At 45.1% G+C, this 27,539-nt stretch overlaps 1 protein-coding gene across 6 annotated transcripts in view; it reads right to left on the bottom strand.

The window, feature by feature from the left end:
* Nucleotides 1–8,332: 8,332 nt before the first annotated feature.
* Nucleotides 8,333–27,539, bottom strand: part of LOC139577481 (E3 ubiquitin/ISG15 ligase TRIM25-like) — a 31,918-nt gene continuing 12,711 nt past the window's right edge. For 2 of the 6 annotated variants that reach the window (XM_071404497.1, XM_071404496.1), the window contains 4 exons: nt 19,095–19,328; nt 9,939–10,098; nt 9,754–9,813; nt 8,333–9,517 (listed from right to left, as the gene is read on the bottom strand). In XM_071404497.1, the coding sequence (XP_071260598.1) occupies nt 8,982–9,517; nt 9,754–9,813; nt 9,939–10,098; nt 19,095–19,328 (990 nt within the window). In that variant the 3' untranslated portion in view covers nt 8,333–8,981. The other 4 variants (XR_011675306.1, XM_071404501.1, XM_071404500.1 and 1 more) reach the window with 4 other exon arrangements.

Here is a 27,539-nt window from a genome sequence, read left to right as displayed (position 1 = left end):
ACAGTTTTAGAAACTTCAGATTGTTTTCTATACAATAGTAATAATACTATGCATATCATATGATCTAGGACAGAGTACGAGGCCGTTTAACTTGGGCACCAATTCATCCAAAAGTGAAAATGTCGCCCCCTATCCCTAAGAAGTTTTAATGAGGGTTCAGCATTTGTTTGGCTACATGTCTTAGATTGATGCTGTGTTTCTCTCAGGTCAAAGATGAGGCCATAGAGGAACATGTTGCTGTTGTTCAAAGGTGTGGGAGAAACCACACGCCTGCTCTGTGAATGAGGAAAAATATACTGTTTCTCCTTCGAGTTTTGGGAGAAACTAAACGCTTGCTCTGTGAATGAGGAAATATATGACTGTTTCTCCCTCGAGTTTTGGGAGAAACCACACGCTTGCTCTGTGAATGAGGAAAAATATGACTTTCTCCCTCAAGTTTTGGGAGAAACTACACGCTTGCTCTGTGAATGAGGAAAAATATACTGTTTCTCCCTCGAGTTTTGGGAGAAACCACACGCTTGCTCTGTGAATGAGGAAAAATATGACTTTCTCCCTCAAGTTTTGGGAGAAACCACACGCTTGCTCTGTGAATGCACGTGAGATTTATGCGATCTAGACTGGCCATTATCTTGCTGCTTCTACTGTCTGGAAATGTGCAATCTGACCCAGGTCCTGACATTCTTCCCCCTGCCCAATTAAGTAGTCAGAGCGGAAGTTTCTGCGTATGAATGTAAGAAGTCTGCTGCTGAAGCTTCATGTTGTGGATATATGGATCAAACTGACGACTCTGATGTATTTATGCTTTCTGAAACCTGCCTCCAAAAATCTATTGCAGACTAACATATTGGCATAAATGGTTACAATGTTTTAGGTGCAGATGGTAAATCTAAGGGTGGTGGTGTTGCTGTTTACGTAAAACACAAGTTCTCAGCGGTCTGACTTCTACTAAACCTCAGCAAGTTGAATATCTGTGGTTGAACCTTAACCTTGGCTCCTGTTTACATATTGTTGTATCTTGTTGTTACAGACCATCTGCTCCTGTTTAAATATTGTTGTGTCTTGTTGTTATAGACCATCTGCTCCTGTTTAAATATTGTTGTATCTTGTTGTTATGGACCATCTGCTCCTGTTTAAATATTGTTGTATCTGAAAAGTGAAAGCAGACCACTCCCTGAAATCTACTACAGATCATTATGATCTGAAAAGTGACAGCAGACCACTACCTGAAATCTACTACAGATCACTATGATCTGAAAAGTGAAAGCAGACCACTCCCTGAAATCTACTACAGATCACTATGATCTGAAAAGTGAAAGCAGACCACTCCCTGAAATCTACTACAGATCACTATGATCTGAAAAGTGACAGCAGACCACTACCTGAAATCTACTACAGATCACTATGATCTGAAAAGTGAAAGCAGACCACTCCCTGAAATCTACTACAGATCATTATGATCTGAAAAGTGAAAGCAGACCACTACCTGAAATCTACTACAGATCATTATGATCTGACAAGTGAAAGCAGACCACTCCCTGAAATCTACTACAGATCATTATGATCTGAAAAGTGAAAGCAGACCACTACCTGAAATCTACTACAGATCATTATGATCTGAAAAGTGAAAGCAGACCACTCCCTGAAATCTACTACAGGTCATTATGATCTGAAAAGTGAAAGCAGACCACTACCTGAAATCTACTACAGATCATTATGATCTGAAAAGTGACAGCAGACCACTCCCTGAAATCTACTACAGATCATTATGATCTGAAAAGTGAAAGCAGACCACTACCTGAAATCTACTACAGATCATTATGATCTGAAAAGTGAAAGCAGACCACTACCTGAAATCTAATACAGATCATTATGATCTGAAAAGTGAAAGCAGACCACTCCCTGAAATCTACTACAGATCATTATGATCTGAAAAGTGAACGCAGACCACTACCTGAAATCTACTAGAGATCATTATGATCTGAAAAGTGACAGCAGACCACTCCCTGAAATCTACTACAGATCATTATGATCTGAAAAGTGAAAGCAGACCACTACCTGAAATCTACTACAGATCATTATGATCTGAAAAGTGAAAGCAGACCACTCCCTGAAATCTACTACAGATCATTATGATCTGAAAAGTGAAAGCAGACCACTCCCTGAAATCTACTACAGATCATTATGATCTGAAAAGTGAAAGCAGACCACTCCCTGAAATCTACTACAGATCATTTAAATAATCCCTCCACATTTTGACAAGTAGTGAAAGGTTTGGAGTGAACAGAAGATTCACAGCTTCCCAAACTATTGTTGGTCGACACTCAGGTTGTAACTGAGAGAAGCTCCATTCTGAAAGCCTTGAATCAGCATTTTATAGATGCAGGCACTTTATTTAAAAATGTTAAACCCCCGCTGTGGATTTACCTGAGACCCCTGCACACTCCTTCACCAGGTTCTCCTTCTCATCCCTGAGACCCCTGTACACTCCTTTACCAGGTTCTCCTTCTCCTCCCTGACACCCCTGTACACTCCTTCACCAGGTTATCCTTCTCATCCCTGACACCCCTGTACACTCCTTCACCAGGTTATCCTTCTCATCCCTGACACCCCTGTACACTCCTTCACCAGGTTCTCCTTCTCATCCCTGACACCCCTGTACACTCCTTCACCAGGTTCTCCTTCTCATCCCTGACACCCCTGTACACTCCTTCACCAGGTTCTCCTTCTCATCCCTGACACCCCTGTGCACTCCTTCACCAGGTTCTCCATCTTATCCCTGACACCCCTGTGCACTCATTCACCAGGTTCTCCTTCTCATCCCTGACACCCCTGTACACTCCTTCACCAGGTTCTCCTTCTCATCCCTGACACCCCTGTGGACTCCTTCACCAGGTTCTCCTTCTCATCCCTGACACCCCTGTACACTCCTTCACCAGGTTCTCCTTCTCATCCCTGACACCCCTGTACACTCCTTCACCAGGTTCTCCTTCTCATCCCTGACACCCCTGTGCACTCATTCACCAGGTTCTCCTTCTCATCCCTGACACCCCTGTACACTCCTTCACCAGGTTCTCCTTCTCATCCCTGACACCCCTGTGCTCTCCTTCACCAGGTTCTCCTTCTCATCCCTGACACCCCTGTACACTCCTTCACCAGGTTCTCCATCTTATCCCTGACACCCCTGTGCACTCCTTCACCAGGTTCTCCTTCTCATCCCTGTCACCCCTGTACACTCCTTCACCAGGTTCTCCTTCTCATCCCTGACACCCCTGTGCACTCCTTCACCAGGTTCTCCTTCTCATCCCTGACACCCCTGTGCTCTCCTTCACCAGGTTCTCCTTCTCATCCCTGACACCCCTGTACACTCCTTCACCAGGTTCTCCTTCTCATCCCTGACACCCCTGTGGACTCCTTCACCAGGTTCTCCTCATCCCTGACACCCCTGTACACTCCTTCACCAGGTTCTCATTCTCATCCCTGACACCCCTGTGGACTCCTTCACCAGGTTCTCCTTCTCATCCCTGACACCCCTGTACACTCCTTCACCAGGTTCTCCTTCTCATCCCTGACACCACTGTACACTCCGTCACCAGGTTCTCCTTCTCATCCTTCTCTGTTTCAGAAGTGTGTAAAGCCCTGAAATAAATTGATAGAACAAAATCCCCTGTCCCTGATGAACTAGACCCCCGCTTCCTACACCTGGCTGCAGACATCATTGCTCTCCCCTATATTTCTAACCTCACGCTTGACGTGAAGGAAATCCCCAAGTTATGTAAATCTGCTTTTGTGCTGTCTCTCCTGAAAGGTGGAGATCCTTCGCTACTTGACAACTATCGACCCATATCAACATCGTCTGTACTGCCTCTCCTGAAAGGTGGAGATCCTTCGCTACTTGACAACTACCGACCCATATCAACATCGTCTGTACTGCCTCTCCTGAAAGGTGGAGATCCTTCGCTACTTGACAACTATCGACCCATATCAACATCGTCTGTACTGTCTCTCCTGAAAGGTGGAGATCCTTCACTACTTGACAACTATCGACCCATATCAACATCGTCTGTACTGCCTCTCCTGAAAGGTGGAGATCCTTCGCTACTTGACAACTATCGACCCATATCAACATCGTCTGTACTGTCTCTCCTGAAAGGTGGAGATCCTTCGCTACTTGACAACTATCGACCCATATCAACATCGTCTGTACTGCCTCTCCTGAAAGGTGGAGATCCTTCGCTACTTGACAACTATCGACCCATATCAACATCGTCTGTACTGCCTCTCCTGAAAGGTGGAGATCCTTCACTACTTGACAACTATCGACCCATATCAACATCGTCTGTACTGCCTCTCCTGAAAGGTGGAGATCCTTCACTACTTGACAACTATCGACCCATATCAACATCGTCTGTACTGCCTCTCCTGAAAGGTGGAGATCCTTCGCTACTTGACAACTATCGACCCATATCAACATCGTCTGTACTGTCTCTCCTGAAAGGTGGAGATCCTTCGGTACTTGACAACTATCGACTCATATCAACATCGTCTGTATTGCCTCTCCTGAAAGGTGGAGATCCTTCGCTACTTGACAACTATCGACCCATATCAACATCGTCTGTACTGTCTCTCCTGAAAGGTGGAGATCCTTCGCTACTTGACAACTATCGACCCATATCAACATCGTCTTTACTGTCAAAGGTACTGGAGTCCTTAGTTAGTAGGGAGCTGAAGGCCTCCAAGAAAACAACTTCTTTAATGGAATGCAGTCAGGCTTTAGGTCTGGCCACAGCACTGTTTCAGCAACATTGAAGGTTTTAAATGACATCCACTGTGCTCTTGACAACAAGTGTGTCTGTCTTTATTGATTTGTCGAAGGCTTTTGACACCGTGGACCATGCTGTGTTAGTGCAAAGGTTAAAATGTTGTGGAATTACAGGTCATGATCTAGACTGGTTTATAAATTACCTATCAAATCATACACAATGTGTAATGGAGGATGGTTGTAAATCTGAGTCCATAGAGGTGTGCTCAGGTGTTCCGCAAGGTTCTATTGTGGGCCCACTGTTGTTCCTTTTGTATATCAACAACATTGGGGATCTTAATGAAACAGCGGATGTTCATTTTTAGAGCAAGTCAACGTGTACAAATATTTGGGTGTGTGGGTTGATGACAGGCTGAGCTTCACTGTTCATGTAGAGAACTTGATAAGGACGCTCAAGCTGAAAATAGGTTTTTATTACCGGCATAAGGCTTGTTTTTCTCTGGAGGCCAGGAAGGAGCTGGTATGATGTACATTACTGGCGGATTTAGATTTTAGTAATGTTATATATATGCAGGCCTCAACCACTACCCTGAGAGCACTTGATTCAGTGTATCATGCAGGCCTCAGCCACTACCCTGAGAGCACTTGATTCAGTGTATCATGCAGCCCTCAGCCACTACCCTGAGAGCACTTGATTCAGTGTATCATGCAGCCCTCAGCCACTACCCTGAGAGCACTTGATTCAGTGTATCATGCAGCCCTCAGCCACTACCCTGAGAGCACTTGATTCAGTGTATCATGCAGCCCTCAGCCACTACCCTGAGAGCACTTGATTCAGTGTATCATGCAGCCCTCAGCCACTACCCTGAGAGCACTTGATTCAGTGTATCATGCAGCCCTCAGCCACTACCCTGAGACCCCTTGATTCAGTGTATCATGCAGCCCTCAGCCACTATCCTGAGAGCACTTGATTCAGTGTATCATGCAGCCCTCAGCCACTACCCTGAGAGCACTTGATTCAGTGTATCATGCAGCCCTCAGCCACTACCCTGAGAGCACTTGATTCAGTTTATCATGCAGCCCTCAGCCACTACCCTGAGAGCACTTGATTCAGTGTATCATGCAGCCCTCAGCCACTACCCTGAGAGCACTTGATTCAGTGTATCATGCAGCCCTCAGGTTCATTACCAATCAGAAACGTCTAACACATCATTGTGATCTCTACAGCGCTGTTGGCTGGTGGTCATTGACCTTGAGTAGGCTTAAACACTGGTATACACTGATTTATAAGGCCATGTTGGGTAAAATGCCATTTTATCTCGGTTCTTTTTTAGTCAGGTCAGTAAATAAATATCAATTACGGTCCCATTCTGATTTGCTTCTAACAGAACCAAACATTAGAACAGGTCATGGTAGAAATAGTTTTAGTTACTCAGCTCCGTGGTCCTGGAATTCCCTCCTGAACATTTTAAAATGTGATGATCTAGTTTCCTTGGAGTTTAAACACCTGATCGATGTATATAATCATAGAAGATTGTAATTGTTTTTAGGCCAGCTGTTTTTAGTCAAGATGTTTGTGTTTTAATATAATATGTAATTGTTGTACTGTATGTGTGTTTATAGTGTTGTTCAATGTTGTGTTAAATAAAGGTAAAATAAAACTATAATAAAAAATCAATACAGATACTGTATGTAGAACCATAGTAAAGACCAGTATGGACTATCAATACAGGTACTGTATGTAGAACCATAGTAAAGACCAGTATGGACTATCAATACAGATACTGTATGTAGAACCATAGTAAAGACCAGTATGGACTATCAATACAGGTACTGTATGTAGAACCATAGTAAAGACCAGTATGGACTATCAATACAGGTACTGTATGTAGAACCATAGTAAAGACCAGTATGGACTATCAATACAGATACTGTATGTAGAACCATAGTAAAGACCAGTATGGACTATCAATACAGGTACTGTATGTAGAACCATAGTAAAGACCAGTATGGACTATCAATACAGGTACTGTATGTAGAACCATAGTAAAGCCCAGTATGGACTATCAATACAGATACTGTATGTAGAACCATAGTAAAGACCTGTATGGACTATCAATACAGGTACTGTATGTAGAACCATAGTAAAGACCAGTATGGACTATCAATACAGGTACTGTATGTAGAACCATAGTAAAGACCAGTATGGACTATCAATACAGGTACTGTATGTAGAACCATAGTAAAGACCAGTATGGACTATCAATACAGGTACTGTATGTAGAACCATAGTAAAGACCAGTATGGACTATCAATACAGATACTGTATGTAGAACCATAGTAAAGACCAGTATGGACTATCAATACAGATACTGTATGTAGAACCATAGTAAAGACCAGTATGGACTATCAATACAGGTACTGTATGTAGAACCATAGTAAAGACCAGTATGGACTATCAATACAGGTACTGTATGTAGAACCATAGTAAAGCCCAGTATGGACTATCAATACAGATACTGTATGTAGAACCATAGTAAAGACCTGTATGGACTATCAATACAGGTACTGTATGTAGAACCATAGTAAAGACCAGTATGGACTATCAATACAGGTACTGTATGTAGAACCATAGTAAAGACCAGTATGGACTATCAATACAGGTACTGTATGTAGAACCATAGTAAAGACCAGTATGGACTATCAATACAGGTACTGTATGTAGAACCATAGTAAAGACCAGTATGGACTATCAATACAGATACTGTATGTAGAACCATAGTAAAGACCAGTATGGACTATCAATACAGGTCCTGTATGTAGAACCATAGTAAAGACCAGTATGGACTATCAATACAGATACTGTATGTAGAACCATAGTAAAGACCAGTATGGACTATCAATACAGGTACTGTATGTAGAACCATAGTAAAGACCAGTATGGACTATCAATACAGGTACTGTATGTAGAACCATAGTAAAGACCAGTATGGACTATCAATACAGGTACTGTATGTAGAACCATAGTAAAGACCAGTATGGACTATCAATACAGATACTGTATGTAGAACCATAGTAAAGACCAGTATGGACTATCAATACAGGTACTGTATGTAGAACCATAGTAAAGACCAAAATGGACTATCAATACAAAGTGACCATTTAGAATGAGGCCCAGTTCAATGAGAGGAAGTCTTAACAGAACTGGGGGATGACAGACAGGAAGTGGGCGGGTGGAGATCTAATATATTTTTGTGCCAAACACTAAAGCATGACATTGTAATAAATCTACACCCTATTCCCTACGTAGAACACTACTTTATACCTGGTCAGAAGCACCGTAGTGCACTACGTAGGGAATAGGGAACCATTTGGAACAGAGACAGTAATTCCCCTGAACATCTTCCTCTTCCTCATCTGGTTTCTTGAACAGCCCTTCACTCCTCCCCTCTTCCTCCCCTCCTCCCTTTTCATTCTATTCTATCAGCCACACCACTAGCTACCCTCCACACAATACATTTACAAGTTAAAGACACACCTTGGAATAAATAACAAAGGAAAACTATTACTAGATGAAGTTTAGTGTTTTTTATTATTTCCCATCACCATAAATCATATTTAATCACTGAACAGTAGCAGACCTAACTTCATCTGTTCCTGAATCTGGATAGTGGATTAAAAAGACCATCAATCTCCAATGATATTAAAGTACTATTCTGAACATTACTGATATACTGAGTGGCAAGTCAAGATATCTGCTGGTTTTATTGTTTGGTCAATAGCACCACCTGCTGGACAGGTTTAATGTTGCTGGACTGAGCAGTATGGGAGGATGAAAGATGACACATTTAGGGCCGGTTTCCTGGACATCTACATTGAACATACTTTTTAGTCCAGGACTAGGATTAATCTGTGTCTGGGAAACCAGTCCATATAGTTTAGTAGGAAGTAAGTGATACCAGCTTGTAGTGGGCTGACTAGTCCTGAATTGTCCTTTAGTTCCTGGACCATTTTCCATGCAGCTCCAGGTGACAGAGAACACATCAATTAGGACCAACAAGCTGATCAATGATACTGAGGAGAATTACATAGAGACAGAGAACCAACTGAGAAAACATATCAATGGATCTGAATGACAACCAATATACATCAACACCAGACATCATGATTCATGGAAATGTACAAGATTAAAACATTGTATTGAATTTTAATTAATAACAAATCAGTTTACAGTTATCAGCTCAGCAGAACTCCAGCACCATAGTGGTAAATATCCAATCCAAAACCCAGGATAGAGGGGCTGAGTGAATGTGGTCTGGACTCTGTGGAGGAGGGTCATTGTGTCAGAGACACTGTAGAAGGACAGAGTACCTGCCTTGTGATCCAGGTACACTCCTACTCTGGAGGACTGAGGGCCTGATACTTCAGTCAAAACATCATTGTGTTTGAAACAATAACCAACTCTAGAGCACTGTAAAATCCAGGACTTGTTATTGTCTCCAAATCCACCATCTTCCTCTGTTCTGCTGATGTCTTTATATGAGACTGCTGTATAAACAACATAACCAGTCCACTCCACCTCCCAGTAACAGCGTCCAGACAGACCCTCTCTACACAGAACCTGACAGTGGTTGGTGAATCTGTCTGGATGGTCAGGATATGGTTGGACTTGGCGTGTATAGGTCACCTTTCTGTTCCCTTCAGACAGAGAGAGGTGTGTGTGTGCTGTGTTTGGGTCCAGTGTGAGCTGACAGGAATCTGGGAGAAGAGCAGAGCAGAGACCAATGAGGGGAGTCAGAACAATAAGTTAAGTCAGATACTGTATCTACCCTGTCTTTGATTAGAGCACAGCAGAGATCAAATCAGAGAAATATGAGCAGTCAGATAGATACCCAGTCTTTGATTAGATCTACTATTGCTATATATTTCTAGAGGGATTGTTAGGAGTGTCAGTAAAAAGAGACTGTTAGTTACTTCACAATAAAGAGACTCACATTGTAACAACTGTTGTCTGGTCTTGGGCTCTGGAGGCAGTACAACATCCACTAGATTCACTACAGACACACAAACACATTGACAGAGAGAGGGAATGTTATCATCAGACCATATTCCACATGTATATGACTAGTAGGGAACTTTCAATGGTCTAAAGTTGATGTTCTTATTGTTTTCAACACACCTGTAGTTGGGATCTTGGTCCATTCTCCTTTAAGGAAGTCTTCTAGTTTCTCTCTCAGTTCAGACACAGTCTTACTCACATCTCCAAAGTACTGAAGAGGACGGACAACGATGCTGGGTAAGTCTGAAGATACACTGATACTGGAGAGAGACTGATAACTCTGGAGAGAGAGAGAGAGGGGGGGAGAGGGGGAGAGAGAGACAGAGAGAGAGGGACAGAGAGAGAAAGAGAGACAGAGAGAGAGAGGGACAGAGAGTGAGAGCGAGGGACAGAAAGAGAGAGAGCGAGGGACAGAGACAGAGAGAGACAGAGAGAGAGAGAGGGACAGAGAGAGAGAGAGGGACAGAGAGAGAGAGGGGCGGAGAGTGAGAGCGAGGGACAGAGAGAGAAAGAGAGACAGAGAGAGAGAGGGACAGAGAGAGAGAGAGGGACAGAGAGAGAGAGGGACGGAGAGTGAGAGCGAGGGACAGAGACAGAGAGAGACAGAGAGAGAGAGGGACAGAGAGAGAGAGGGACAGAGAGAGAGAGAGAGAGAGAGAGAGAGAGAGAGAGAGAGAGAGAGGGACAGCGAGAGAGAGGGAGGGAGGGAGAGAGAAAGCGAGGGACAGAGAGAGAGAGCGAGGGACAGAGAGAGAGAGCGAGGGAGAGAGACAGAGAGGGACAGAGATAGAGAGAGAGAGAAAGAGAGGGACAGAGAGAGAGAGAGAGACAGAGAAAGAGAGAGGTCATGATCAGATGAGATAGATTTAGAGTTAGTTAAACTTGGGTTTTTTGTCAGGAACACATACAGGGTGCTACCCTCTACAACATAACCCTAAATTCAAATCAAAACTCAAAACCTACAACCTGATTTTGGACGGAATTACGGAATCACGTCAGGACTATCGGGCATGATGACTCCTTGCTGTCCCCAGTCCGCCTGGCCTTGCTGCTATTCCAGTTTCAACTGTTCTACCTGCGGTTATGGAACCCCTACCTGTCCCAGACCTGCTGTTTTCAACTCTTAATGATCGGCTATGAAAAGCCAACTGAAAATGATTCATAATTATTATTTGACCATGCTTGTCACTTGAGAACATTTTGAACATCTTGGCATAGTTCTGTTATAATCTCCACCCGGCACAGCCAGAAGAAGACTGGCCACCCCTCATAGCCTGGTTCCTCTCTAGGTTTCTTCCTAGGTTTTGGCCTTTCTAGGGAGTTTTTCCTAGCCACCGTGCTTCTACACCTGCATTGCTTGCTGTTTGGGGTTTTAGGCTGGGTGTCTGTACAGCACTTCGAGATATTAGCTGATGTACGAAGGGCTATATAAAATAAACTTGATTGATTGAATCACCTGAAGATTCACAACCACCAAGGATTATTATTCTATACAGCAAATTCTCTGGAAAACAATAGAAACCTGAAAACTCTGGAGAGAGACACACATAGAGAGAGACAGAGAGAGAGAGAGAGAGAGAGGGACAGAGAGAGAAAGAGAGAGAGAGGGACAGACAGAGAAAGAGAGAGAGAGAGGGACAGAGAGAGAAAGAGAGAGAGAGAGAGAGAGAGAGAGAGAGAGAGAGAGAGAGAGAGGGATAGAGAGAGAGAGAGAGAGAGAGAGAGAGAGAGAGAGAGAGAGAGAGAGAGAGGCAGAGGTCACGATCAGATGAGCTCCTGCATTTTTCAGCATTTTCTTTAAAAAAGATAGATTTAGAGTTAGATAAACTTGGTTTTTTGACAAGAACACATACAGGATGTTACCCTCTACAACATAACCCTCACTTCAAATCAAAACTCAAAACCTACAACCTGATTTTGGACGGAATTACGGAATCACCTGAAAAGTTCACAACTATCAAGGATTATTATTCTAACAGCAAATTCTTTGGAAAACAACAGAAACCTGAAAACACCACCCAACCTGGAACTGAGTGAGTAATGTTTAGTCTGAAACTATATTCTATTTCCAAAAGCCAAGAAGAAACATACATGACATTACTATATAAGCATTGAATGCTAACATAATTCTGCCAAGCTTGATACAGCTTCAACTAGCACTGACGTGTCAAGTGAGAGGTGTCAAAGCCCATTAGCCCAACAATGGCAGGAGAGTCGAATAGTCTACCCCAACCAAATGGAGAGGCCTTAGAAGCTGCCTCCCGCTGTTCAGAGGTAATTAAAATACAGTACCCTGTGAGTGTAAAGAATGATAAGGCAAGAAAAGATCACAAAATGAAGCTCCTTATGGAAAATCAAGAGACACTTTTTGCTGACTATTACAAAAATGGGAACATCAGCAACCTTATCTTCCACACAAACCATCCCCAGGCATGGCACAGTGCTATATTAGCACACTACCCCTCTGTTAAGAGAGGGGGGGTTAACGAGGGGTGGAAACTCAGGATACTTGACAACGAGGACTCTGAGTCAGCTAATATAAATCTATATAAGTCTGGAACAGTATTGGTACAGGGCAACCCCAAGAAGTTTCAGCTGGAATTTCACCTAATCAAAGAATTAGCCCAGCAGGAGAAGCTCTCCCTTGATAAAGATACCCCCACCCCAAGTGGGTCAGACCAAACCTCTTCACCATATAACCCCACAGACGAGCAACCCTCAGCAGACAGTCAACCTCCCAGTACAGAGTACTTCTCCCTCATTGAAATGAAGGATACATTTACCCAGCTGGAGGTAAGACAGGTTGAGCTGGAACAGCAGGTGATTACACTCCAGTCAGCACAGACCCAGACAACAGTCCAGCACAACAACACCCCTTTAACCAGACCTGGAGAGCTGGAGGTGGAGAGAGACATATCTGCACTCTGGACAGTGGTGAGACAACTTCAACAGGAGAAAGAGCAGGAGCAGAACAGAGCACTAGAGGAGAGGATCAGACTGCTGGAGGAGAGGTTGAGGGGGATGGAGGAGAGGGTGAGGGGGGATGGAGGAGATGGAGAGGGGGATGGAGGAGAGGATCAGACTGCTGGAGGAGAGGTTGAGGGGGATGGCATGTGACAGAGAACAACCCACTAGGGAGGTGGCCATCCCCACAGAGACGCCAGCAGAACAGCCCACCTCAGCACCCGACAAAAGTCTCGACACCACAGCAGAACAGTCCACACCAGACCCTGACCATAGAGGCGACATCACAGCAGAACAGACAAAAGAAAAACCCCAAGCCCAGCAGCTCTCACCCCCCCTGAGCATCCCCCCTGTCAGCCACCCTGATAGCCCTCCTGACAACCCCCCCACACCCACTGAGGACAAACACAAGACACAGATTGTTCTCCTTATGGACTCAAATGGGAAATATATAGAAGAAAAAAAACTTTTTCCCAAACACAGTGTGTCTAAACTCTGGTGTCCAAACACCCATTGCGCCCTAGACCTTCTGTCTGAGGACAAACTAGGCTCACCTAGCCACATAATAATACACACAGGCACAAACGACCTGAGAGCACAGCAGGAAAGGGTGGCCACAGCACTGAAGGGAGTGATTGAAAAAGCTTCTTCTACTTTCCCCAACGCACAAGTGGTTATCTCCACCCTGCTACCACGAAAAGACTTCCACCCTGCTACAATACAGCGGGTAAACGCAAGCATTTCCCGTGACTGTGCCTCAAAACCAAATGTTTTCCTGGCCCACCACTCCACCCTGGACTTGAACAGCCTCTATGACCAGGTCCACCTCTACAAGGCAGCAGTGCCCACCTTTGCCCGGACTCTAAAGGACATCGCTCTCAAATGCAGCCCCAACACTTCACACAGGAGCAACAGATCAATAGACACCCCACCCAGACCAGCGAGACACCCTCCAAGACCTCCAGGACCCCCCCCTGGACCTACACATAGAGGACCCACGCCAAGAGGACTTACATCCAGACCACAGCACCCCCAGACACATCCACATCCACAACCCCACCCCAACCCCAACCAATCAACACCCCCCCACATCAACCATGCCCACACCCAATTTAGGCCCCCTCAGATCAGACCCATGCCACTCCTGCCCACCCCATGCACCCCACCCCCGCAAAGAGGGCATCAACATGGAAGTCACACATACGCCCAGGTAGTGAGCGGGCAAACAGGCCCAACCCCCACTCTTACACTCGCCCAAGCCAATGGCATTACCAGATGCTCAGCAGGCTCTGCTCACACTTACTGGCCTGAGCCCAAACCACGACCAACAACATTGGACACTGTATGGAACAAAAAGCCTTCACTATATCATCCTGGAATATCCAAGGTCTGAGGTCATTTGCCTTTGGCCTAAAGAGCAGGAACCCGGACTTCACCAAAGAAATCGGTAATGCAGACATTGTCATCCTGCAAGAAACATGGTATAGAGGAGACGGACCCACTGGTTGCCCTCTAGGTTACAGAGAGCTGGTAGTCCCATCCACCAAACTACCAGGGAAGGGACTCAGGGAAGGGACTCAGGGACTCAGGGGGAATGCTAATTTGGTATAGAGCAGACCTAACTCACTCCATTAAATTAATCAAAACAGGAACATTTTACATTTGGCTAGAAATTCAAAAGGAAATTATCTTAACAGAGAAAAATGTCCTCCTGTGTGCTACCTATATCCCCCCACTAGAATCCCCATACTTTAATGAAGACAGCTTCTCCATCCTGGAGGGGGAAATCAATCATTTCCAGGCCCAGGGACATGTACTAGTCTGTGGCGACCTAAATGCCAGAACTGGACAAGAACCTGACACCCTCAGCACACAGGGGGACAAACACCTGCCTGCAGGTGACAGCATTCCCTCCCCCATATGCCCACCTAGGCACAACTATGACAAAATAACCAACAAAAACGGGTCACAACTCCTGCAGCTCTGTCGCACGCTGGGTATGTACATAGTCAATGGTAGGCTTCGAGGGGACTCCTATGGTAGGTACACCTATAGCTCATCTCTTGGCAGTAGCACTGTAGACTACTTTATCACTGACCTCAACCCAGAGTCTCTCAGAGCGTTCACAGTCAGCCCACTGACACCCCTATCAGACCACAGCAAAATCACAGTCTACTTGAACAGAGCAATACTCAATCATGAGGCATCAAAGCCAAAGGAACTGAGTAACATTAAGAAATGCTATAGATGGAAGGAATGCAGTTTGGAAACCTACCAAAAAACAATTAGGCAACAGCAAATTCAATCCCTTTTAGACAACTTCCTGGGTAAAACGTTCCACTGCAATAGTGAAGGTGTAAACTTGGCAGTAGAAAATCTTAACAGTATATTTGACCTCTCAGCTTCCCATCAAATCTAAAAATCTCAAATAGAAAACTGAAGAAAATGAACAATAATGACAAATGGTTTGATAAAGAATGCAAAAATCTCAGAAATAAATTGAGAAACCTGTCCAACCAAAAACATAGAGACCCGGAAAACCTGAGTCTACGCCTTCACTATGGTGAATCACTAAAACAATACAGAAATACACTACGGAAAAAGAAGGAACAGCACGTCAGAAATCAGCTCAATGTAATTGAAGAATCCATAGACTCTAACCAATTCTGGGAAAATTAGAAAACACTAAACAAACAACAACACGAAGAATTATCTATCCAAAATGGAGATGTATGGGTAAACCACTTCTCCAATCTTTTTGGCTCTATAACAAAGAATAAAGAATAAAGAACAAAAACATATACATGATCAAATACAAATCCTTGAATCAACTATTAAAGACTACCAGAACCCACTGGATTCTCCAATTACCTTGAATGAGTTACAGGACAAAATAAAAATCCTCCAACCCAAAAAGGCCTGTGGTGTTGATGGTATCCTTAATGAAATGATCAAATATACAGACAACAAATTCCAATTGGCTATATTAAAACTCTTTAACTGTTGCCACAAGAAAAGGGCAACCAGTGAAGAACAAACACCATTGTAAATACAACCCATATTTATGCTTATTTATTTTAACTTGTGTGCTTTAACCATTTGTACATTGTTACAACACTGTATATATATAATATGACATTTGTAATGTCTTTTTTGTTTTGAAACTTCTGTATGTGTAATGTTTACTGTTAATTTGTATTGTTTATTTCACGTTTGTATATTATCTACCTCACTTGCTTTGGCAATGTTAACTTCTTGCGACTACAGGGGGTGCTGTTTTCTCATTAGCATAATTGCATTACAGATTAAACGGCTTCCTACTAAATTCTTGCTCGTACAATATGCATATTATTACTATTATTGGATAGAAAACAGTCTCCAGTTTCTATAGGCGTTGGAATTTTGTCTCTGAGTGGAACAGAACAAATTCTAGAGCAATTTCCCTGACATGGAGTCAGATTTCACACATTTTGGCCCCTGATCTGGAGTCAGTTTAAAGGCCACTGTTATTGCTATGAGGATACGGACACTGCTTACGTCTTCCCCTGGATGTCAGTACGTGATGACGCTTTGAATGGTATCGATTGCGCAATCAGGGGCTGCATAAAAGAGCAAATACCGGAAGTAGCATCCCTTTGCTGCCTGCCTCTTGCGCACGGAGGACGTCGGACTCGCCTCCTTCCAAGCGTTTGTTTAGCCAGTAATATTTCTCCGGTCATGTTTTTACTCGTTAGAGGTGTTAAAAACATCATAAGGTAGTTAATTTAAACCGTTTTATAGCAATTTATATCCGTTTAGTGCGATTTTGACCCATTTATTTCTGACGCACTTTGAACAGCTGGGCACGTTTCCAGTTCATGCCGAACGCAGTGGGCATTTCCACATGGCAAGAGGACAGCTTTCGACCAAAAGACGATTAGACCCAAGAAAGGATTCTTTGCCCAAGATTCTGATGGAAGAACGGCTCACAGTAAGAACAATTTATGATGATAAATCGTGTTTCTGTCGATAAATGTTAAACGTTTATGTCGCCATCTTGTTTGCTATAGCTTCGCTTGGCGCAACCTGTATTGAAAAGTAAGGATAATTAAAAAAATGTAAATCAGCGATTGCATTAAGAACTAATTTGTCTTTCGATTCCTGTCAACCCTGTATTTTTTAGTCAAGTATATGATTAGCTTTCAATTAAACTAGATCACTCTGATAGATGACGTCAGACATATTGAGGCTTGATTTCCTAGTATTTTTATTGTGTAACCACGGTTTTGTATGGCTAAATATGCACCTTTTCGAACAAACTGTATATGTATGTTGTAAAATGATGTTACAGGAGTGTCATCGGAAGAATTCTGAGAAGGTTAGTGAAAAAATTAATATATTTTGGCGGTGATTACGTTATAGCGCTCTTTGGCTGGAATCGATGCTCTGGTAACGTTTGCACATGTGGTATGCTAACTTATCGATTTATTGTGTTTTCGCTGAAAAACGCTTAGAAAATCTGAAATATGGTCTGAAATCACAAGAACTGGGTCTTTCCATTGCTATGCTTTGTCTATTTTTATGAAATGTTTTATGATGAGTAAATTGGTCATACACGTTGCTCTATCTAGTAATTCTAGTCGATTTGTGATGGTCGGTGCAATTGTAAACTGTGATTTCTACCTGAAATATGCACTTTTTTCTAACAACACCTATCCTATACCATAAATATGTTATCAGACTGTCATCTGAAGAGGTTTTTTATAGGTTATTGGCTATCAATATCTTAGTTTAGCCGAATTGGTGATAGCACCTGAAGGAGTAAGAAACTGATGGAGTTAGAAAAGTGGTGTATTTTGCTAACGTGTTTAGCTAATAGATTTACATATTGTGTCTTCCCTGTAAAACATTTTAAAAATCTGAAATGGTGGCTTTATTCACAAGATCTGTATCTTTCATCTGGTGTCTTGGACTTGTGATTTAATGATATTTAGATGCTACTATCTACTTGTGAAGCTATGCTAGCTATGCTAATCAGTGTGTGGGGGGGGTGGGGGGTGATCCCGGACCCGGGGTAGAGGCTCGTGAAAGGTTAACACATGTTTCCCATGCCAATAAAGCCCCTTAAATTGAATTGAATTGAGAGAGACAGAGCGAGAGAGAGACAGAGAGAGACAGAGAGAGAGGGACAGAGAGAGAGAAGGACAGAGAGAGAGGAAGAGAGGGAGAGCGAGGGACAGAGAGACAGAGGGAGAGACAGAGGGAGAAAGAGAGATGGACAGAGAGAGAGAGAGAGAGGGACAGAGAGAGAGGGAGACAGAGAGAGAGAGGGAGACAGAGAGGGAGAGGGAGACAGAGAGGGAGAGGGAGACAGAGAGGGAGAGGGAGACAGAGAGGGAGAGGGAGACAGAGAGGGACAGAGAGAGAGAGAGAGAGAGGGACGGACAGAGAGAGAGGGACGGACAGAGAGAGAGGGACAGACAAAGTCAGATAGGGACAGAGAGAGAGGGACAGAGAGAGAGAGAGAGAGAGAGAGACAGAGAGAGAGAGAGAGAGAGGACAGAGAGAGAGAGAGAGAGAGAGGGACAGAGAGAGAGAGGCAGAGAGGGACAGAGAGAGACAGAGGCAGAGAGGGACAGAGAGAGACAGAGGCAGAGAGGGACAGAGAGAGACAGAGGCAGAGAGGGACAGAGAGAGACAGAGGCAGAGAGGGACAGAGAGAGACAGAGGCAGAGAGAGGCAGAGAGAGGCAGAGAGAGGCAGAGAGAGGCAGAGAGAGGCAGAGAGAGAGAGAGAGAGAGAGAGAGAGAGAGAGAGAGAGAGAGAGAGAGAGAGAGAGAGAGAGAGAGAGAGAGAGAGAGAGAGAGAGAGAGACAAAGAGGGGGAGGGACAGAGATGGACAGAGACAGACAGAGGTAGAGAAAGAGAGACACAGCGATAAAGAGACAGAGGGACAGAGACAGAGGGAGAGAGAGGGACCGACAGAGGGAGAGAGAGGGACCGACAGAGGGAGAGAGAGGGACCGACAGAGGGAGAGAGAGGGACCGACAGAGGGAGAGAGAGGGACCGACAGAAGGAGAGAGAGGGACCGACAGAGGGAGAGAGAGGGACCGACAGAGAGAGAGAGAGAGAGGGACGAACAGAGAGAGAGGGATGGACAGAGAGAGAGGGATGGACAGAGAGAGATAGGGACGGACAGAGAGAGAGAGAGAGAGACGGATGGACATAGAGAGAGACAGGGACAGAGAGACAGACAGGACAACATAATGATTGAGATGAATAGTTTCACATGAAGTTAATTTCATATCACATGTAACAAGACAGTTTAGTTACCTGGAGGAAATGGATGTGATCCTCTGTGTGTGAGAGCTGCTCCAGCTCAGTGCTTCTCTTCCTCAGCTCAGCTATCTCCTGCTTCAGTTGCTCCAGGAGTCCTTCAGCTTGACTCACTTGAGCCTTCTCTTGGGCTCTGATTAGCTCCTTCACCTCAGAGCTCCTTCTCTCAATGGAGCGGATCAGCTCAGTAAAGATCTGATCACTGTCCTCCACTGCTGACTGTGCAGAGTGCTGTTAAGAGAGAGACAGAGAGACAGAGAGAGAGAGAGAGAGAGACTTTTTAAAAACTTTTTGTCTTTCTTTATTGAAACATTCTCATTTCATTTAAAACTCACACCCCCCTAAAATAAAAAATAAAAATATATCCTGTACTGCATACATGTACCATACTCACCTTTCCATCTACCACATGATACAAATCACCATACACAAAACAATACCCTCTCCTACAACCGTATATCCAAAACATCTTCCCCAGCTATACAGACAGCCCCCCCAACACACCATATCTCCTCAAACATCTCCACACATTTGATCAGTTTATAGAACTCAAACTCAACCCTAAGGCGCGCAGAGACCATCCCATTAAACAGTAGTAAAGGATCTGTTATCACCCCACCTTTGACCCTGTTTCTCCTTGTAAAATAGCTAACTTTGCCTGAGTAAACAGAAAATTCAGCAAAACACATTTTGCTTTCTCCTTACTCGAATACCTGTATTCTATTATAAACATCCCAACAGCAAAAACCACCCCCAACCTGTCACACAGACATTCCAACAGAGACATTAATGGCATTAACCTGGTGCACACAGAAAACACATGAATCACAGTTTCTTTCATTTGACAGAAAGGACACCCCTGCCCAATTCCCGGATCAACCCGTGCCAACCAGCTGTTAGTGGCCAGGGCTCCATGAAGAACCCTCCACTGGAGGTCCCCTGACCTCTTTGGTACTGGGGGTTTGTAGAGCGCCCTCCATCTAAAACCCACCATACTCTCCGCCCCACATGCCCCCTGCCACTGATGTGCCTTCACTCCTGTTAGACTTCTAATGTTCCTAACCTTAATTAACGCAGAGGATGTAGAGAGCTTTACCTCCCACCCCCTCAAACTCCCCCAGGCTCGGAGTGTTAAAATCTAACAAGTCCTCCAGACCCCCTTGCCAGTCTCCAGTCTCTGCCGTCACCTGCAGTGGCGTAAACATTGGTGGCCCCTCTCCCTTTGGCCTCTCAAACATCCCCCTTACCGGCTCAGACAGTGCCTCCTGGACCTCCTCCAGGAATCTCTCCAGCAGTCTAAGAGACGTTATTCCTGTTTGTTGCGCCAAGACCTCCGGTGTTTTCCACCCCTCCTCTCCCAGCAGTCTCAGGTCACCTAGCCTTTGTAAACCCCCTGCCATCAGTTGCCTCTGCAGGGTGGCCGACTGAACCGATCTCAAAGGGATGGCTGGGTTGTGGAAAATAGGCTCCTCCCACACCCACTGCCCAGGCTCCACACCCCCTTCTCATGGGCCTTAGCAGCTGCCAGGCCCTCAGCACCGCAGAGTAAAACTCTGAGAGACCTGCTGTACTCAGCCTCTCCAGCTTCATGAGGAACAGCTGCCGGTCCAACCCTAATCCACCAGCTCTCCTCAGCAGCGTGCATGCTGGTTCCCTCCAGCCAACATCAGTATGGTACAGCAGTCTCTGCACCGCCTTTAGCCGGAAGGCAGCCATCCTGCTCTCCAGTTCCACCAGGCCCTGTCCTCCTTCGTGGACGGTCATGTACAACACTGCTGCCTTCAGCCAGTGATGTCCCGACCAAAAGAAGTCCACCAGCTTGCATTGCAGGTCTGCAAGCAGACCGGCGGGGGGGTTGAGGACAGCCAGTTTATGCCACAAGGAAGATGCCACCAGGTTGTTGATTATCAGCACCCTCCCTCTATATGACACTTGGGACAGGAGCCACCTCCACCTGGCCAGTCTTGACACCACCGCCTGTGACAGCCCCTCCCAGTTCTTCCTGACCCACCTCTCCGAGCCCAGGTACACCCCCAACACTTTAAGCCCTTCACAGCCCCACTGCAAACCCCCTGGAAGCAGAGGAGGAGCCCTATCCCCCCATGCCCCACATAACAGAGCTTTGCTCTTTCCCCAGTTTACCTTAGCTGATGAAGCTCCCTCGTACACCTTCAGACTGGTCTCTAGTTCCTGCATATCTTGCCCATCCCTGACCATCACAGAAACATCATCTGCATATGCTGAGACTGCTATTCCTGTCACCACCTCCATGCCTGTCCAGCACACTCCCCGCAGTCTCCTGCGTAGCAGTCCTAAAAAAGGCTCAATGGCTAGTGTGTACAGCTGCCCAGATAGAGGGCATCCTTGTCTAATGCCCCGTCTCACCCAGACAGGCCTACTGAGCGCCCCTCCCACCTTAACCATACATGACGCCCCAGCATACAACAGCTTCACACAGGTCACAAAGCTCTTCCCAAACCCAAACACAGACATCACATTAAACAGATACTCATGATCCACTCTATCAAAAGCCTTCTCTTGATCTAAAGAGACCAGTCCAAAGTTCACATTAGAACCTCTCGACAAGTCCAACATGTCCCTAATCAAGAACAAGTTGTCCGTGATTGAGCGTCCCGGTACACAATATGTCTGGTCCTTGTGTATTATAGAGTCCAGATGGGACTTCAGTCTGTTAGAGAGGACCTTGGCAAAAATCTTGTAGTCCGCACAGAGTAATGCCACAGGCCTCCAGTTCTTAAGTTCACACAAGTCCCCTTTTTTGGGCAGGAGAGTCAGAGCCGCCCGACGGCAGCTCATCGGCAACTCTCCTACCCTGACGCATTCACGCAACACGCAAAAGAAATCCTGTCCAATTGTTCCCCAGAATTTTTTGTAAAACTCCACTGGAAGTCCATCGACCCCGGGTGCACGACCGGGGGACATCTGGGTTACGGCCTCTGCCAGTTCATGTGACAACAGAGGAATGTCCATTTCATCCCTCTGTGCCCGAGAGAGCTTAGGGAGTCCTGCGAACAAGACCTGAGCACACATAGGATCACACATTTCTGCCCTATACAATTCAGTATAAAACTCCACAGTCCGCTCCCGCATCTCCCCCACCACAGAGGTCACCCGCCTATCAGACAGCCGTAGACAATGCATACCCTTGGCTTCACTGCTCTGTCTTTCCAAACCAAAGAAGAAGGAGCTGGGAGCATCCACCTCCTTGAGCATGGAGAACCTAGCTCTTACAAGTGCTCCCTTTGCTTTAACCTGGAAAAAACTACCCAGGTCCCTACGTAATTCGGCTAAGTTAGCCTGGAGGCCTACATTGCCTTGCCCCACCATCTCTACCTCCATCTCACTAATACACCGCTCTAGTTCCCCCAATACTCTCCTAGCCTCTGAGGATGAGAGAGCTGTGTACTGTTGACAGAAAAGCTGAATTTGCACTTTCCCCACATCCCACCATTGACTCAGAGACTCATACTCCTCTCTTCGCTGCCCCCATCTTTCCCAAAAAGTCTGGAAACCTGAGCAAAAAGTGGCATCTTGTAAGAGCTTTACATTGAACTTCCAATAAGATGCCTGCCGGGGCCCTGGTGAAATAGACAGCCGAGCCATGGTTATGTGGTGATCCGAAAACCCCACCGGGAGAATGGTAGCACCCAGCAGCCTATTGCTCTGATTCCTGGACATGTAAAAACGATCAAGTCTAGCTGCACTCACCCTAGCCCCAAAGACCTTCACCCATGTATACTGTCTTGTGTTTGGATGTTTAGTTCTCCAAACATCCACTAGGTCAAACTGATTAATGATGTCCCTTAACACTCCCACTGACACTGAATGAGGCTCTTCCCCATTTCTGTCTTTTGTAAAATCCATTGTACAGTTCCAGTCACCCCCGATCACCAGCGTCTCCTCAGGCGCTACTTGTGAGAGTTCCTGTCTAAGACTCCCAAATAGAACCCCTCTTTCTCTCCCTGTGTTAGGCGCATACACATTTATAAAGACAAAACCCATGTTGTTCATTTCTGCTTTAACAACAAGCAACCTGCCCCTACACACCTCCTTTGAGGAGCAAATTTTTACAGCCAGACCCGGTGCAAAAAGGACTGCCACCCCTGCACTAAGATTTGTCCCATGGCTCAACACACTTGCCCCTTTCCACCAGAGCCCCCAATCTACTTCATTCACCACATCACTATGCGTCTCCTGCAGAAACAACACCTGTACTTTCTTTTGTTTTACATATTCACCCAACACACTCCTCTTTCCCGCATCTCTGGCGCCATTTATATTGAGCGAGCCTATTCGAAGAGTCTCCATAAGAAGTGGGAGAAAAGCCAGCAGAGAAATAGACCAATAGCAAATCTCAAAAAGCCCCAGTGTCAGAAAGAAATTAAACATTTAAACAGTGTCTGAAGGTAAACCTTTACGCACTGTTGTGACCCACTTCCTCAACCTAAACCGTTTCCTGGGTGAGAGGACACCATGCCCCTCATTTCTCATAGCATGTTGTACTGATCTTACAAACTTTCTAGGATCAGGAAAAAAAGCCTCAAGATTAACTTTTTTCCCCTTAGTCTCATTCAGGAACCTTGTCAGTTCTCTCAACGTGTACTTAGACCCCTCTGGTTGACTGGCTGTCAGCTCCGGGCCAATTGAAGAGGAGTCTGAAAAAAATAACTCCTCATCCTCTTCCTCAGACTCACTTTCCTCCTCTTCTCTATCTCCCACCCTGACCACCTGCCCTTTCTCTCTGGTTAGGGCCTCACCCACAGCAACAGGCAACATTTCCATGGTGCCTTTGTCCACACCCTTTTTCCTTTTCCTCTTGACACCCTCCTCCTCCCCCCTAATCTCTTACACTTCCCCATTATACTCTCCTCATCCACTAGAATAACCTGACTAGACCCAGTATCATCTACACCACCCTCCATAGCATGACTCGGCCCAGCATCATCTGCACCACCCTCCATAGCATGACTCGGCCCAGCATCATCTACACCACCCTCCATAGCATGACTAGGGCCAGCCTCAGCTTCCCCACCATCTCTAGCCTGACTAGACCCAGCCTCTGCTTCTCCACCATCTCTAGCCTGACTAGACCCAGCCTCATCTACACCACCATCTCTAGACTGACTAGGCCCAGCCTCTGCTGTCTGCATCTCCTTACCCCCTGCATTTTGACCTCGATTTCCCCCACTTGCGCTTGTATCCTCACCTTGTCTACGGCCTTTATGTGGGCACGCAAAGCTCTTGTGCCCCAAATCCCCACATTCAAAACACCGTAGACTATCTGTGCTGGCAAAACCTGCATAGAGCCCCTCCCCATGCCTCACTTTAAAATGCACATTTAGCTGTTGCTCATTGTTATTCAGAAACATAAACACTTGCCTCCGGAACGAAACAACGTGCTTAACGGCGTCTGCCTGAAACCCTGCTGACACAAACTTACCAAAACGACTCAGCTCTTTCCTAATTTGATCATCCGTGATAAACGGAGGCAGATTTGCCACTACAACTCTTGTTGAAGGGGTAGAGAGAGATGAAACTGACACCAACACATCCCTTACAAATATTCCGCTAGCAATTAGCCTACCGACCAAATTAGCCCTTTTCATGAACACAACCACAGCTTTGTTCATTCTAGAAGCAGAATGTATAAACTCAGCTCCTACCCGTTCACCGACTGCGAGCAGAACCTCCTCCACCTTAACTCCGTTCTCAGGAACACACCTGAATCCATGCTGTATAGACAGCGTCTCCTCCGCGCTAGGCTGAGAAGCCATTGCGCACACTACACCTTCCAACCCCCAGGAAAGTTACTCTGTCCTCTTCCACCCTAACTTTGAAAAAAAACTTTGGATACCGCTAAAAACAAATATTGCATTAACCCTCCACCATAGAAAATAACATGTAAAGAAAAGAATCAAGAAAGTTAGTTAGGATAGAGCTTTCCACACCAAACACTCAGACTCCAAAAACACCCAGCATGCACCGAGAGAGAGAGAGAGAGAGAGAGAGAGAGAGAGAGAGAGAGAGAGAGAGAGAGAGAGAGTAGGTACAGTAACCTCTCTGCACCTCATTGAGTCAGAACTCTGCCACCCTGTTCTCCAGGTCCACCAGGCCTTGTTCCCCTCCTGGACAGACAGGTACAGAACACCTCTTGGTCCTGCTCTACTCTCCTCCCTCCTGGACAGACAGGTACAGAACACCTCTTGGTCCTGCTCTACTCTCCTCCCTCCTGGACAGACAGGTACAGAACACCTCTTGGTCCTGCTCTACTCTCCCCCCTCCTGGACAGACAGGTACAGAACACCTCTTGGTCCTGCTCTACTCTCCTCCCTCCTGGACAGACAGGTACAGAACACCTCTTGGTCCTGCTCTACTCTCCTTTTTATTTGACCACTAAAACCTGTTCTTAGGACCAAACTGGAAAATAACAACTTGTCTCCCCTCCTGGACCGCTTGGTGTTAGGTAGCAGACTAGGTGAAAAATCTGTAAATCGCCTTTTTTAGGCAGATTTAGTCACTTAACCCTGGTGGCTCTGGATAAGAGTGTCTGCTAAATGACTCACATGTAAACTTAAATACAAAGTTAACTAGATATCATTTGTGTCATTTATAGCCTGGCACAGATAGTAAAACTACATTAAATACAACGTTAACTAGATATCATTTGTGTCATTTATAGCCTGGTACAGATAGTAAAACTACATTAAATACAACATTAACTAGATATCATCTGTGTCATTTATAGCCTGGCACAGATAGTAAAACTATATTAAATACAACGTTAACTAGATATCATTTGTGTCATTTATAGCCTGGTACAGATAGTAAAACTACATTAAATACAACGTTAACTAGATACCATTTGTGTCATTTATAGCCTGGTACAGATAGTAAAACTACATTAAATACAACGTTATCTAGATATCATCGCCACAAAGCTTATGTGGAATTTAAAAGACACCGTTAACGTTACCGTTAGCTAGCTCACAACGTCTGTTACACTGTAACTTACCGGTAGCCTCACAAAAAAACGTATTGGTTAACAAAGCTTTGATTATGACCAAAGTCTATAGTAGTGAAAAGTCTCTCTCTCTATTGTAACTTACCACAAATTGCCATCATAGCCTATCTACATGAATGTGTCCTGTCAGAGTCTTTTCCTCTCCGTTAACCGTTAGCTAGCAGTCTCGAGCCACAGCTGACGTTGACCACAATGAGCTACAAGTAGGACTGACGTCACTACCGGTGCAGCAGCCTCTGCAGCAGCAGCCTCCCCCGGGTCCTAGTGCCCGCCCGGTAACACGGTTAAGATGCGATGGAACGGTTGACGGGAAAACAACAAATCACAGAGAAAATATATTGACTGATATATTGAATTGTTTAGGGAAGCTTTAGCTTTGGCTTTAATCAATTCTGAAAATACTTGAAAACCAAAATAAAAAATAATAGTAGCCCTACTCAGGAACCACAAAACCCTCACAGACCAACTTCTTCTTCTATGATATAATGGCGGTCCACAAACCAACGTTAATGGCACACCATTAAACCAACGTTAAAGGGGCATGGCGCCACCTACTGTGCTGGAGTATGTTCAATCACGGTTTACACCATTTCTAAATCCTCCTACCTAACTCAGAACTTCTGAGAAAATAAAAAAGAGTCCTACTAACTTCTAATAGACCCTCCCCCATCCCCCAAATCCCTTCCAAACCCCCCCCAACCCCGTCCAACCTCAATGACCCAACACTTCAATCTTTCCCTCTCTTCAACATCCTTACAACAATATAACAACACATGCTCCACCGTTTCATTGACCATACCCTCCAGACACAAACCATTCACATGCTGCCAACCAGATGTAAGGACCAGTTCAATGTACAATGTCCTAAACACAATCGAGTAAACACCACCTCTTCCTTCCTAATCTGACCTTTGATCCTTGGTCCACCGACCTTTAGAGGACATATAAATGCCGTCCCTTGTGCTCAGAGTCCCATCTCTTCTGCCACACATCTATCAAAATGTCTCTGATCTCACATTTGGCCTCACCTCTACCCAGTGGAACATTAATATCAATTATATCTTGTTTCAAAACTCTTTTAGAAAACTGGTCTACAATTTAATTTCCTTCCAAACCTGAATGTGTTGGGACCCAGCAGAATCTCACTACTACACCCATTCTCTCAATTCTCCATAATAACATTGATACCTACAACTGTCCAACCAAAGCCACTGCCTTGTCTACTAGTATATTCCCAACAGTCATCTAGAACAGTAGCAGTGGGATGGTCAACCTCACAGCCTTTCAACCCAATAAGACAATGACAATTTATTACGCCGTATATCCAAAGGCATCTCACCTGCCTCCACTAGTAAGACACATACAGATGTTGATTTAAATGCACCAATACATATCCTTAA

This window comes from Salvelinus alpinus, chromosome 6 (genome assembly GCF_045679555.1).
Source record: "Salvelinus alpinus chromosome 6, SLU_Salpinus.1, whole genome shotgun sequence".
Classification (NCBI taxonomy): Eukaryota; Metazoa; Chordata; class Actinopteri; order Salmoniformes; family Salmonidae; genus Salvelinus; species Salvelinus alpinus.
Note: the sequence above shows the minus strand (reverse complement) of the source record. Positions and strands in the feature narration are given on the sequence as shown.